At 39.2% G+C, this 12,698-nt stretch overlaps 5 protein-coding genes across 10 annotated transcripts in view; 3 read left to right on the top strand and 2 right to left on the bottom strand.

Annotated features, from left to right (window-relative positions):
• Positions 1 to 532, top strand: part of smg9 (SMG9 nonsense mediated mRNA decay factor) — a 4,013-nt gene extending 3,481 nt beyond the window's left edge. The window contains exons 13-14 of one of the 2 annotated variants that reach the window (XR_005100670.1): positions 64 to 195; positions 233 to 532. Coding sequence is in view for 1 of the 2 variants with exons in the window: in XM_037274423.1 (XP_037130318.1) it covers positions 64 to 142 (79 nt within the window). In the remaining variant the exon portion in view is untranslated. Of the gene's footprint in view, positions 1 to 63 lie in introns of both variants that reach the window. The other variant, XM_037274423.1, reaches the window with a different exon arrangement.
• Positions 1 to 8,626, bottom strand: part of si:dkey-79d12.4 — a 16,462-nt gene extending 7,836 nt beyond the window's left edge. The window contains exon 1 of the mRNA XM_037274277.1: positions 8,608 to 8,626. The gene's annotated coding sequence lies outside the window, so the exon portion shown is untranslated. The remainder of the gene's footprint in view (positions 1 to 8,607) is intronic.
• Positions 1,873 to 3,117, top strand: LOC119136271 (phospholipase A2 inhibitor subunit gamma B-like). Its single transcript, XM_037274627.1, has 5 exons — positions 1,873 to 1,958; positions 2,048 to 2,167; positions 2,349 to 2,495; positions 2,597 to 2,707; positions 2,772 to 3,117. The coding sequence occupies exons 1-5, from the start codon at positions 1,916 to 1,918 to the stop codon at positions 2,966 to 2,968; spliced, it is 618 nt and encodes a 205-aa protein (XP_037130522.1). The 5' UTR covers positions 1,873 to 1,915; the 3' UTR covers positions 2,969 to 3,117.
• Positions 5,111 to 10,847, top strand: LOC119136138 (sialoadhesin-like). Of its 4 annotated transcripts, XM_037274413.1 has the most exons (9): positions 5,112 to 5,220; positions 5,332 to 5,694; positions 6,200 to 6,487; positions 7,440 to 7,691; positions 9,159 to 9,428; positions 9,505 to 9,595; positions 10,001 to 10,090; positions 10,187 to 10,256; positions 10,326 to 10,847. In XM_037274413.1, exons 2-9 carry the CDS (start codon positions 5,367 to 5,369, stop codon positions 10,368 to 10,370), a joined length of 1,434 nt encoding a protein of 477 aa, XP_037130308.1. In that variant the 5' UTR covers positions 5,112 to 5,220; positions 5,332 to 5,366; the 3' UTR covers positions 10,371 to 10,847. The 4 variants fall into 4 exon arrangements, with proteins under 4 accessions (XP_037130309.1, XP_037130308.1, XP_037130307.1 ...); XM_037274414.1 differs by having other exon boundaries at positions 5,111 to 5,220; positions 9,159 to 9,419; positions 10,187 to 10,550; XM_037274412.1 differs by having other exon boundaries at positions 10,187 to 10,550.
• On the bottom strand, positions 10,585 to 12,698 carry LOC119136238 (sialoadhesin-like). 2 transcript variants are annotated; one of them, XM_037274576.1, is made up of 9 exons: positions 12,483 to 12,698; positions 12,332 to 12,400; positions 12,029 to 12,240; positions 11,919 to 11,945; positions 11,799 to 11,840; positions 11,619 to 11,730; positions 11,225 to 11,299; positions 11,076 to 11,157; positions 10,585 to 11,006 (listed from the first exon to the last, which is right to left on the bottom strand). In XM_037274576.1, exons 2-9 carry the CDS (start codon positions 12,391 to 12,393, stop codon positions 10,932 to 10,934), a joined length of 687 nt encoding a protein of 228 aa, XP_037130471.1. In that variant the 5' UTR covers positions 12,394 to 12,400; positions 12,483 to 12,698; the 3' UTR covers positions 10,585 to 10,931. The 2 variants fall into 2 exon arrangements, with proteins under 2 accessions (XP_037130471.1, XP_037130470.1); XM_037274575.1 differs by having other exon boundaries at positions 12,029 to 12,400; positions 12,483 to 12,697.

Raw genomic sequence — 12,698 nt, 5'->3', positions numbered from 1 at the left:
GACCATTTATTTTTTTTATTTAGCAGAAAATGCATGTTTTTCCTTACAATGCAATTTTTACAGGTTTCACTACGCGGCTCGAATCTGGGATGGTGTCAAAAAATCCTCCGCCCTCTCCGAATACAGCCGCTTGCTGGGCTAGAATCACCGTAATGCTTTTCTAGAAGGCCCCAGCTACATGGCTTGGAAAAGTTTGCAGACCCGGAGGGAAAAAAAAAAAAAGATTGGGTTGCCGCAGGCTAAGGAGGACATCACCTGGGAACGTGATCCGTTTGGAACGCCCTGTCAGACTACCTGGCCTGTGTCTTCTTTCTCTGGGAAATTAAGTGCAGCGCAGCGGTGGGAGTTACGCCCTGCACCACATGGGTGGGAAAGAAAAGCAGGACGGACATGTCTACGCATGATGAAACGTCCGTTATTGAACCCTGTGACTGCACTTTAGTGGTTGAACAGCCAAAGCTTTTCTCATAATATAAAAAAAAAAGTCTTTCATTCATGTAATGTTGAAATAAAATTTCACTTTTGTCAATAACTACAATACTCTTCTGATTAAAATTTGAGACGCATTCTCTTCTCATTGGCAGACAGGAAATGCAGAGTTTAACTACCGTTTGTTACAGACGAGACGGGAGACAAGATTGACATTTCCACTGAAATTGTAGTCTTGCTCTTCAACATCAACATCGTTGTGACATGATAATGGCATTAAAGAAAACATTGTGGCTCTAAAACGGCCTGGAACATTTTTAGGGATGCACCGAAAATTCGGCCACCGAAAATTTTCGGCCGAAAATGACCCAAAAGTGCATTTTCGGTTTTTGGCCGAAAGACCTAAATCACCGAAACAACACGGCCGAAACTTGTGATGACGTGAGCAAACAGCGCAGCCAGCACGCGGGAAAACTGGATAAGAGCCAGCATGTCTGCGGTGTGGACTGATTTCACTATCTCAGAGAAAGACCCACGGATAGCGATTTGCAAAACATGCAATGCTGAAATTTCAATCTGCAAAAAGTTTCTCCACGTCGGGTTTAATTCATCACCTGAAATCCAAACATCCCGATCGCCATTCTGAATATGAGAAGAAGGCGACACAGAAAAGGAAACTGACACCGAGCACGCCCACTCCGTCTGTGGCGGACGTTTTTGAAAAGGCAAGTTAAGTTTGTGCATCCACAATTCTTGGTGGATTTGTTGTTGATAAAGGCTATGGTAACCATTGTTTTGATACACTTTTATGTTGTACACACAGAACAAAATGTAAAAGGCACTTGACTTATGCACTTTGTGTTTTTATAAGAGAACATATTTAATTTTACAGTCTTTCAGCAGGCCAGTCAGTTATAAGCCTGTAAATTATTATTTAATGTACACGAGTGGGGTCAAGTTAAACATTTTATTTTTATTTTATTTTTGAATTTTAATTTATATTGTGCATTGTTGTAATGTCAGTGCTAAATAAATATTTTCATACTTTTGTAACTGGTTTATTGCAATGCCTTGATTTTAGTGAGGTTAGTACACATGTAGCCATAAATGCTGTGGTTCTAATAACTGACATAATCATTTCTTTCGGTGTTTCGGTTTTCGGCCTTGGTTTCCTCATTTTTGGTTTTCGGTTTCGGCCAAGAATTTTTATTTCGGTGCATCCCTAAACATTTTATTACTTTTGTTTTCTCTGCTTGCAACACGACCAGCTCCGAGTGGAACGAAACATCTTTAGTGATTGGATTTATTATTGTCACCCAGGTTAGTAAAAAATAAACAATTGCGTGACGACGCATGTGCATCCATTTTTTTTTTTACCAAAAGAAGAGGCGGAATGATGGGAGTGGTCGAAGGATAAGACACTCCTTCTAGAAGATGACTACATAAAGAAGGGAGGATGTAATAAAAAGTCACTTGCCATCACACAATGCATCACCTGCTGCTGCTCGGGATTTTACTCCTTCCTAAAGGCAAGTTTTTGCATTCTTGTGTGTGTTTAAGATCATCAATAATCCATTTATGACAGAAACTAAAGTCATAATTCAATTTCTTTCCAAAGCCTCGACACTGAAGTGTTATCAGTGCGCTGCAGGAAGCTCACCTACTTGCATCGACACAACAGAAGCGTGCCCTCCACTGGCGACTCATTGTAGTGCACTCAGAATAATCGTGTATTCAGGTACCGCGCATGTTATGTGTGTTATGCAGTTGGGCCTAAACAGTATCAGGAGTTCTAAAATCTGAATTTATATTTGGTATCATCAAATTGTAATAATTTATTTCCAAATGTATATTCTCTTCATTCTGTATCGTTTCTCTTGGCCGCATGACTTGTAGACATTTTTTTAATTTTTTTGTAGGCGAGTCGGTTATTGCAGACATCAATGGGAAAAGCTGCAGCGTGGCTGAAGACTGTGCACAAGCCTCGGTCAATTTTGGTTTCACCAGGACTGTTCTCAACAACCAGTGTTGCACTACCGACCTGTGTAACAGCCTCCCTGCACCGGGTAACACATTTTGCTATTGCTTACTGAAGCTTTTTTGCCTTGGTGCCAGGATTTGTGGATTGAAGTTGGGTAAGTACGCCACAGATGATTTTCTCTTCCAGACTACAGCAAGAGCAGACCCAATGGTAGAAAATGCTTCACTTGCAATGGCCTACAGTGCAATGGCACTGTGGAATGTCAAGGCAATGAGTACCACTGCATCTCAACGATAGGTAACAATCCTACATAACTCCCAAAAATATGACTCCTTGATGCCCACAAGACTTTGTTTTTCAGTGGACTTGAAGGGCCAGAAAATAACTATGAAGGGCTGCGCCTCCAAGCAAATGTGCACCAGTACGGAACAACTGCAAGATTTCATTGGGACTCAAATCAGCTGCTGTGAAGGCGACTACTGTAACAACAGCAACAGACCAAGAGCTGGATTCCTGATTTTGGTAGCCCCAATGCTGTCTTTGATTACATGGCCTTAAATTGTTGGCAATCTTTTTACAACTCAGTCAGAGCAACAATTATTTTTTCAAACATGAGGTAATTGAACTTCCTGTTAGCAATATGAGAGTCACAAAAAATCAATGAATAAAAAGCTCGGGGAAATTGTTTGCCATTGTGTAATACAAGGCATCGATGGCACTTCAATGTGGAATTCGCGTCCCCTTGTGGACTCAAATAAGAAAGCCCTTTTTACATTTCAGCTTCATAAAAAAAAAAATGTATACCCTATCCTAGGAACATTTTAGTGGCCTCAACATGACATTATGATGCATCATATACGAGGACATCTTAGACAATTTTAACACTTTTGAAATAACTCAACAGTCCTTTCCATGAATAAACCTGCCAAACCACACATATGCAGAGATACACTGAAATGGATGAATCACTTTGCGGCTGAACTGCAAATGACCCACCTTGCCTGAGAGCAAGTTTTTGCATACAAAGCAAAACGGACATTTCCTCTTTAAAAGTGATTGTGTGTTCCTGTTGGAGTGACTGATTGATTGACTGTGTTAGAGATTAAAATTGACTATGCAGAGTCATCAATCAAGCAGTGATCAACCTGTATTGTTCCTGCCATGATAAATCCTAGCCACCCTCGATCTATTAATAGCAGACTTTAAAAATGGGAAGGGAAGCAACTTCACGTTCAGCGTCGGAACATCAAGACGAAGGACCTCATCTGGTAATCCGACTTGGTTTAACATGCAGCTGTCGAATGTGCTGATGTTTGTCCTAATAGGTGTTAGTTGAATCTTTTTTTTCCAAAGCTACAACCTTTCCTGTGATGGGTAACCTGGCATCCTACAGCTCCATCACCCCAAATCCAAGGAGATTATCTTGGGGACGGCCCAAAGAGGACACAGTCAAGCTGGAGGATTTCTTGACCAAGTGTGAAGAAGATCTCTGGAGCGTCAAACGAAAGCAAAGTCGCTCCGTGAACAAACTCCATTTGACGGAGAGTGTTCATTACGTCCACCTAACTCTGCAGGAGCAAGACGTTGGTCGTCCAAATGGGAACGGAATGCTGAACGCTGCTTTTGTTGGAGATCCGTGATTTGCTCCAATCCGCTAGACCACCGATGAGTTTTGCTAGGAAATGAGGCCTAAAAAGTTTGTTGTTGTTTGACTTTATTGTTATGATAAGTTGTTGCTGCAGCACTTGCTTTGAAGCAGAAAGGCCTTCGCGTTTGTTTGTTCATCGTGTGAGAAGAGGAAATCCTGTCATGATCACACCTCTGACTTCCGGTACTGCTTGTTGAGGATTCATTTTATTTGAAAATATATTCTGGTAACTATAATGTTTCTATTGTTTTGCCTTTGGCTGTTGTTTTTTTTTCTATAATTTTCATGCATTGGGCTGCACATTTGTAATACTATATAACTTTGAAAATACTTATGTTTTATTATTTATATATGACGCAAATTCAGATGAATGAATTTTAATTTTAATCTTCAAACTTGTTTTGTTCATTATTGTTGGCAGGATAAAAAGACAAAATCAAATTTTGTAGCACTTACATGCTGGATTGATCGCAAATTAATCGCAGGGCGCCTATTGGGGGAAAAAAATACACCGATGGATAATTTTGTCTTCAATTAATTTTTGGGGGGATTGTGAGAGGAAGCAGGTGAAACGGGGGAAATATCCACAGAAGAAGAGAACATGCAGTAATTCCCCTTGTGAAAATACTGAAACGAAAGAAGCTTAACTAAGAATGATGGTGGTTTCATGAAATGATTAATATTGTCCACAAAGCAAGAATAAAAACAGAAATAGGGAAGTCAAGGCAGCAAAAATAGAAAGGTTCCTTTTGCAAAGGTGGAAACGATGCTTGCGGTGTTTACTCAAGTATTTAAGAAAAGGAATAATAATTTTTTTTTTTTTTTAATTTGGGGAGGTAATCTAATCACAATGAATAAAACACAAGTGATGACAATGAGGTGTATCTTACTTTAAGTTAGTTTTATAAACCAAGAACAATTTGGAGGATTTTAACTAACCTATGACTTTTTCTTTTTAATTAAATGACAAAATAAAAAGTTGAGTAAAATGAAAGTGAAAACTGCAGCGTAGTTTTTTCTTTTTTCTTTTGTGGTTGGATGTGTTGCTGGCATAATATAGTCATCCTGTCACACTGGGGGAGGTTGTACTTGTTGTGCCACTGCCTAGAAACATCCCAGATTTTTTTTGCTAGTCACATCGCAAGAGGACACAATGAATACTGTAAATACTTTTCGATTATTTCTCTTCTTTTTCTCTCAAGGTAGGGCTTCGACTCTTGATTTCAATATTTGCCCTTGATAGAGAGGATTTACATGTTACATTCTGTTGCAGTCATATGTGTTAAGGCTTCATCCTGGACCATTGAGATGCCATCTTCAGTGAAAGGACTTCTTGGATCTTGTGTGGTGATTCCCTGCTCATTTGACTATCCCAATCCACACAAGGCCATTAATGAGTTTACTGGGATTTGGTTGGATCCAGAAAATTTCCTCATCTATCACCCCGAGGAGTCAAAGGTAAAGAACCTGTATCAAGGTCGAACCGAGTTGGTGGGAGACGTCAGACAGAAGAACTGTTCGCTGAAGATCGACCCGCTTCAAGAAAGCGACGAAGGGCCGTTTCATTTCAGGATTGAAATGAAAGACGTCGAGAATTTCTCTTACCGAGACAAGACTGCCTCCATACAAATGATACGTAAGTTATTTGAAGTGGAACTGAGTGTAAGATTGAAATTATGAGCAATACTGCAAATATATTTACAGTTCTTGTTACCATTTAGCTTTTTTAGTCAAAGTGATAGCCTACAATTTGGTTTTCCCAAAACAAAACAGAAATAATAGAAGAAAAAATAAAACATAAAAAAATTAAATTAATAATAATAATAATAATAAATATTTATTGTTCCCAAAAAAATGAGAAATGCTTTTCCATTTTTGAGTTTGTTGAAAAACAGATAATGGACAATTTGAATTTCTATTTCCACTTAGGCATGAGTATATAAAAATAAAAAATACTATTACACTTGACACTTGAAAAAGATCAGTTCATTCTAGGGAGAAAAATACAAACATGACATCACACAAAGCCAAACAAATATGCACACTCACACTACCAAATTTCTTTTTGTACCATTGGCACATTCTATGCGGTCATTTAATAACAACTCATTATAACAACAAAAAAATTTCTGTATTCACAGATACACCAAGTCCTGTCGAATTAACTGTGACGGAAGACAAGACTCACCGACACGTGATTGCTTCCTGTTCTGTCACTCACTCATGCCCCCCCTCTCCTCCTATCATCCTCTGGAGTCACTTCGGACGTCAACTTTATCAGACACGACCCTTGAAGGACGGCCAATGGGAAGCTACGTCCACGCTGACCTTAAATCTTGCCGATGCTAATAACAACACACATTTGCAGTGCCGTGTCATGTTCAGCGGAGGGCAACAACTGGAGGCATCCAAAATCATAAATGTGGAATGTAAGTAGAAGTTGCTGGTAGATTAAAAAGTGAGTACCGACTGTAACGTAATCTGTGGCGGACAGTGCATTTGGTACCCGGGTCTTCAGTGTGGACTTAATCCACCTCTTAATAGCACAACATAACACACTTATAGAAACAAATCCAATATAACATGCAATTCCATTCCAAAAGCCTTTAAATCAAATTTCAAAACATTCCCTTCTAGACAAAGATATGGCCTTCACGAGAGCAGAAAATCAAGAACATACAGTATGTATGGTTGTATATTCAAAGACTGCACACATATGTGAAGCTCTCATGTTTTCATGAGACATTCTCATGATATTTCATAACCTGGTAGAAAAAAAAAAGAAATGTGCCATATTGTGCATGTCCATGTTATGAGTTACCGTATTTTCCGGACTATAAGACGCACCGGACTATAAGGCGCACCTTCAATGAATGGCCCATTTTAAAACTTTGTCCTTATATAAGGCGCACCGGACTATAAGGCGCACCATTAATGCATCATGTCAGATTTTTAATCCAAATCAAATCATTCTCCATTTTATCTTTTTCATTTCAACCTCAGACGCAACAAATTACTTTATAATCACAAAATAATGATCCATAGTATTTTTGATTAATGATTCATAGTCTTCAGCGGGCCACTTATGATTTATTTTATGACACAATGCTTCGGGCCAGTTTAAATTTAGGAATCTGGTCCATATATAAGGCGCACTGGACTATAAGGCTATAAATTTTAGGTTTTTAGGTGCGCCTTATAGTCGGGAAAATACGGTACTTGTAATTCCCAACCAAGTGTGAATGGTTGTATCCTGCCATTTTCACGCAACCAGTCTGCAATTAGGTGAGTTTTTCCATAAACACCACAAAAAAAGCACTGTAGTCATACACACTTTACTCTATTTCCTTAATTTCACTGCCAGTGTGTGTTCCTCTTCAGATGCCCCTGTGAATGTAGGCGTCTACTACTCTGCAAATATAAAGGAGGGTGACGCAGCACGTTTTGAGTGCAACTGTGATGCCAACCCTCCCGCCAGCAGCTACGAGTGGCATAACCAAGACGGTGCCGAGCTGCACAAGGGCAGAGTCTTCATCCTAGCAAATATCTCCAGACACACAGGGGGCCTGTACTGCACGGCTATCAACGCCATGGGGAACAAAAATTCATCACCTGTGCAGCTTAATGTGACATGTAAGTAAATTTGACTGACATTCAGTAAAGGTTATTACTGTATTTTCTGGACTATAAGTCGCTCCGGAGTATAAGTTGTACCAACCATAAAATGCATGATAAAGAAGAAAAAGACGTATATAAGTCGCACCGGCGTACAAGTTGCATTTTTGGGGGAAATTTATTTGACGAAATCCAACACCAAGAACAGACATGAATCGGCAACAACAGGCTGAAAGGTACGGGATGCTAACATTACATAAACGAGAAACTGAGAACGTGCCTGACCTAACATATTAAGAGTTATTCAAATGACTATAGCATAAATAACATGCTAACCAATTTATAGAACCATCCGCGTCACTTCAAATTATTGAATTTCCTTATGAACAACTCGGCTAACCCTGGAAGTACAAGACGCAGCGCTTCTTCTTTTACGTGACTAATCGTCAGTTGCAGTTTCAATTATTCCACAGGCCTAGAGCGCCCTCATGCGGTTTAGTGTGAAAATAACATGTGAAGTGATATATGAATGTGTTAATAATTTCACATATAAGTCGCTCCTAAGTATAAGTCGCACCCCCGGCCCAACTATGAAAAAAACTGAGATTTATAGTCCGTAAACTAAAATGAATACAATGTAAGTGTTTCAATATGTCGCACGCATGGTCACGAATCATTCCACGCATGCGGGGTTTGTTGTCAAGATAATACATTTACTGAAGCACAACAGCGGCAATTACAGGGAAGACCTGGCGAAACTCCCGCTCACTGTCTACTACTTCCGGGTACAGACGACCAGTTATAAACATCATACACTGTCCATGTTACACACAAAATTATACATTGTACAACAATAACCATATGTATCATATTCTCAAAGAATAATTAGCTCCGACTACCAGCAGTATATCATCATTTCAACAGCGTTACTCACCTGAAACGCAGCACAACAGCAGCCGTTTCAGTCGGGAACCGGCAAAACTCCCGCTCACCGTCAACTACTTCCGGGTACAGAGGACCCCCGTAGTTGTCCCAGGTGCCTTATTGAAATTCCCAAATACTAGCCACGGATACGATACAATACTATTTGCATATAACGTGTTCAGATTTGCATATAACGTGTTCAAAAACATATTCACAAATTAATTCAAAAAAATAATTAACATGGCGGGTGAGTATGAATGTCCATTCAAATGTTCCAGAAACCACCATGGGCCCCGCACAATTTTTTTATTTTATTTTTTAATTTATTTAGCTCACACAAAATAACACAAATGTCATCTGAAGAAAAAAATTAAAGCAAATAAAAACATGCGCAAGGAAGACTAGAAACCCTGACGGGCTTATAAAGTGTCTCCCTCAGATTTCAAGTTAAAATTAAAGAAAGTTTTTATAAAAATATATTATGAATCAATTAACCTACCATTTTAAATAGGCAATCAATGTGCGAAAATATGACCCCGCCCCCTTCTGTTTTCCTCATAGATCCACCTGAGATTAAAAGCGTCTCATCCTGCTCCTTGGAGGGGGAGATGGTAAAGTGTGTGTGCATTGCAGAATCCAGACCCCCAAGCAGTGTCGAGTTCTTCCTGAATGACACAATCCTTTCAAGGCCTTCCATAGACCGGCATGATGCCATTACCATCGGCACTCTGCGAGCATTTTTTCCATCTTCTGACTTGGTCTACTGCGTGGCGAAGAACACGCTGGGCAGTGTCAGCGCCGCCATCACTTTACCTGCTCAAAGTATGGAAGGTGTTTTACTTGATTGAATTTCCAGTTTGGATGACGTAAATTGTGACTTTTTCCACCCAATTTTGTTTTAATATAGGCAAGAAGCTGTATGTTTATATTATTGTTGCAGCTGGAGCTGTTGTGATGCTGGTGATTCTGATTCTCTTAGTAGTGCTGATAAAAAAATGGTAAGTAACCGCAAGACTACAGTGCAACTTTCAAAATTGCCCATTCCAAAAGTTACGACAAAAAATTGGGATTTCAAATCATCATGCACGATATCAGCAACAATTCAATATTTTCCCATTTTTTGCATGCAATTAACCATAAGTTGTTACATTTCAGAAAATAGTCACCTTTATTGATTTTCTATTTTGACAATCATTTAAATTAAGCAGCTGACAACTATTCATTTTATTGAATATTAGGAATTAAATCTAATTTCACATCTTATCAGTGCCAAGTGGTCATCGGTCCGTCCTCTAGTGGACAAAATCAGCAAGTGCAGTTTAAAAATAATAATAATTTTACTGGGGAGTGGGGAACCAACATACAGTACCTTAAGTTTTCACTGAAATTTAACATTTCAACAGTTCTGCCAGAAGGGGTAGCTCAAGAGTCGCGTCTGGCTCAGAGCATTCCCGTAAACCTGGAGAGGCCCTTGAAAATGTCATAGCAGCAAGGTTCAATTTTCATTATTCTCATTTCATTTTTTGATATTGGAAACTTTCCACCTGCAATAAAATGTATCATCTTCTGAATTCATGTCCTCCTCCAAGGAAAAACATCAAGGCTACCCAATATCAACGCAGCATGCACGACGAATATATCAATGGCAACGTGAGTGAGGTTTGTGAATATTTCCTGGGACTTGTTTCATTTTATGTTGACTTTGAGTGAAACTTATTTTTCTCACAGGTCGACTGGACTATAAACTGTGATCCAGTTTACGGCAATGTGTAAAGAGGACCTGCAGGTTCTCTATTTGTGTTGTTGTGTGTTTCTACAAAGTACTGTTTAAAATTGACAGTTTTATGTTTTTATGTCATATTTGGGAATAAACTTAGAATTGTTGCACCTTGCACAATCACGCAAAGGAGTATTTGAGCTGAAAATATTGTCAAATAAATGTCTCAACGTTTATTTTGGGGATCTCAAACATTTATCATACCTGACGTCATCACAGTGTTTTGTTTTGGAACAGAGTGGGAGGGAAGTTTGCTAGAAATTTCCTGGTGGTAAGAAAAGTACATGCATATCCACTGGATGCCGTTTCCAATTTCAATCTCTTGAAATGCGCAGAGCAGAAGTTTCGTAAGTGCTCACGACACAGGAAGTGAGTTGACAAACCCATTGACATTGTGCAAGACAAAGAAGACAATTCCCTGAACTGTTATCGCCCACGTTTCCATTGGTCATAGACTTACCACTTTTTACAGAAAAAAAAAAATTGTCTTGATTCATATATTAATCTCACAGCTATCAATTTTCATTTTTGTGGCCAAAAAGGAAGACTCGATTGTGTTATTTAGTCATATAAGCCACATTTTCATATATGTCGTGATCCCCTCCTCGTGCGTCCGTCTGAAATGCCGCTTGCTGCAACGACATTAGACAAAGTCAACTCGAATCAGGATTCAAATGAATTCAGTGTGGCTGTATTCTAACCTGCACATTAATATAAACCGGTTCCTCCACAACCTTCCCGTCTGGAAGATTTGTATCGTCTTGTTTGTTGTGATTTTCTTTTCTAGAAATTAAAACACATTTAAAGAGACCAAAACACACACGAATAATGCAATGGTGGTTTTACATACCTCGTTGGTGGGTTTGGAGATGCTCTACTAAAGTTTGCATAATGTCCAGAGCCCCCCCTCAGAAACGATTGTGACCTGGGAAAAGCAAGTGATGGAACGACAGACAGACATATTGGATAGATAAATAAATAGATGAATCGATCGATAGGGCGAGCGATCGTTTGTCCATTAGTTAATCAGGGAATAATGATCGGAAAATCAGTCACGATTTGTTTTGATTTTCTTGAATCGCATCACACTCCAGATTTCATGTAATTGACTGCTTTTGGCATTTAAGAGTTTTTCATATGATGATTATGGGGTGTTGTGTGTAGAGGTTTAAGGGGAAAATAATTGATTCCATTTTTGAATGAGGCTGTATAATAACAAAATGTTTAGTAAGATTGAAACTCACCTATTGTGCTTTTTCCAAACAAGAAACCCAGCAGCCAGAAGGATCCCGACTGCCACAAGCGGTACAAAGATGGAGATGTAGATGGTTTGCCACTTATCTCTGTTCATTAGAGCTGTCAAGAATAAAAACATCTTCATCAACAATGTCAACAATTTGGGATTTCAAATGGAATTCACAGACATTGTTGACCGTTTGGGAAGGCTGAAGTTGGGAAAATAATTCCTGCAAAAAAAGAGACACCTAATATCATGATATGATTTAATTCCGGCATCATTAGTTGACGTCAAAGTAGATTCATACCTGGATTAGGAGAGACTGGTGCAGCATCTGGCCATTGGTACAAAAGAGTTATACAACAACATTACTTTCCATTTGAAACAACAACGACAATATTTTGCCATGATGCTTACCTGACGCAAATATCGTGACACTTTTTTTATAAAAACTATAGTTGTCATTCTTGGCAATGATCCTGAAGAAAATAACCAGTCGGCTGTCCATTAACTTTTGAATCCTGAGTGTGCAACTCTTGTCGCTTTTCATTCCTAACAACCTGGTTTTTCCTTGGTACCTCTCCACCACAAATGTGCTATTGGGGTGATAAATGAATGCGTGGCGATCCTTGTCGTAGGTATTAAATCTGCATTTCTCCGGCAGTTTCCAGAAAAGCTGTAGGTTCCCCGTGTGCTGATTCGGCGGGTAACTGAACGTACATGGGATGGTCACACTTTGGCCTTTCACCGCAGTGACGGTTCGGTTGACTTGCAAACCCCATGTTTCACCTGGAGGAAAAATAAATTAATAAAAAAATAAATACACATTTATTCTGTAAAAGCCCATGTGAAACACCATGATGCTACTCACCTTTTGAATGCGCAGCTAGGAAAAGAACGATGACCGTAAACTCAATCAAAGGTTGCAGATAATCCATGGTAGACGATCCCAAATCCGATTCCAAACTTGTCCACTACATGTGTCAGCTTTTAAACAAGCAAAACCCGAAGACAAGAAAACACCTCAAACTTGAGAGGAGAGGTCATTGCTGGTGAATCCTGATGGTGATGTGAAATTTTTGGGTGT

This window comes from Syngnathus acus, chromosome 16 (genome assembly GCF_901709675.1).
Source record: "Syngnathus acus chromosome 16, fSynAcu1.2, whole genome shotgun sequence".
NCBI classification, from domain to species: Eukaryota; Metazoa; Chordata; class Actinopteri; order Syngnathiformes; family Syngnathidae; genus Syngnathus; species Syngnathus acus.
Note: the sequence above shows the minus strand (reverse complement) of the source record. Positions and strands in the feature narration are given on the sequence as shown.

What these genes read in the sequence shown, in the direction of transcription:
- LOC119136271 (XM_037274627.1), top strand. Translation starts at nt 1,916, where the DNA reads ATGCATCACCTGCTGCTGCTCGGGATTTTACTCCTTCCTAAAG. An exon ending in GATTTTACTCCTTCCTAAAG is followed by an intron (nt 1,959 to 2,047) that starts GCAAGTTTTTGC and finishes TTCTTTCCAAAG; the next exon opens with CCTCGACACTGAAGTGTTAT. An exon ending in CAGAATAATCGTGTATTCAG is followed by an intron (nt 2,168 to 2,348) that starts GTACCGCGCATG and finishes ATTTTTTTGTAG; the next exon opens with GCGAGTCGGTTATTGCAGAC.
- LOC119136138 (XM_037274415.1), top strand. Translation starts at nt 5,212, where the DNA reads ATGAATACTGTAAATACTTTTCGATTATTTCTCTTCTTTTTCTCTCAA. An exon ending in TGTGCAGCTTAATGTGACAT is followed by an intron (nt 7,692 to 9,158) that starts GTAAGTAAATTT and finishes TTTTCCTCATAG; the next exon opens with ATCCACCTGAGATTAAAAGC. An exon ending in ACCTGCTCAAAGTATGGAAG is followed by an intron (nt 9,429 to 9,504) that starts GTGTTTTACTTG and finishes GTTTTAATATAG; the next exon opens with GCAAGAAGCTGTATGTTTAT.
- LOC119136238 (XM_037274575.1), bottom strand. Translation starts at nt 12,549, where the DNA reads ATGGATTATCTGCAACCTTTGATTGAGTTTACGGTCATCGTTCTTTTC. An exon ending in TGTCACGATATTTGCGTCAG is followed by an intron (nt 11,946 to 12,028) that starts GTAAGCATCATG and finishes ACCAATGGCCAG; the next exon opens with ATGCTGCACCAGTCTCTCCT. An exon ending in CGGTTTATATTAATGTGCAG is followed by an intron (nt 11,007 to 11,075) that starts GTTAGAATACAG and finishes ATGTCGTTGCAG; the next exon opens with CAAGCGGCATTTCAGACGGA.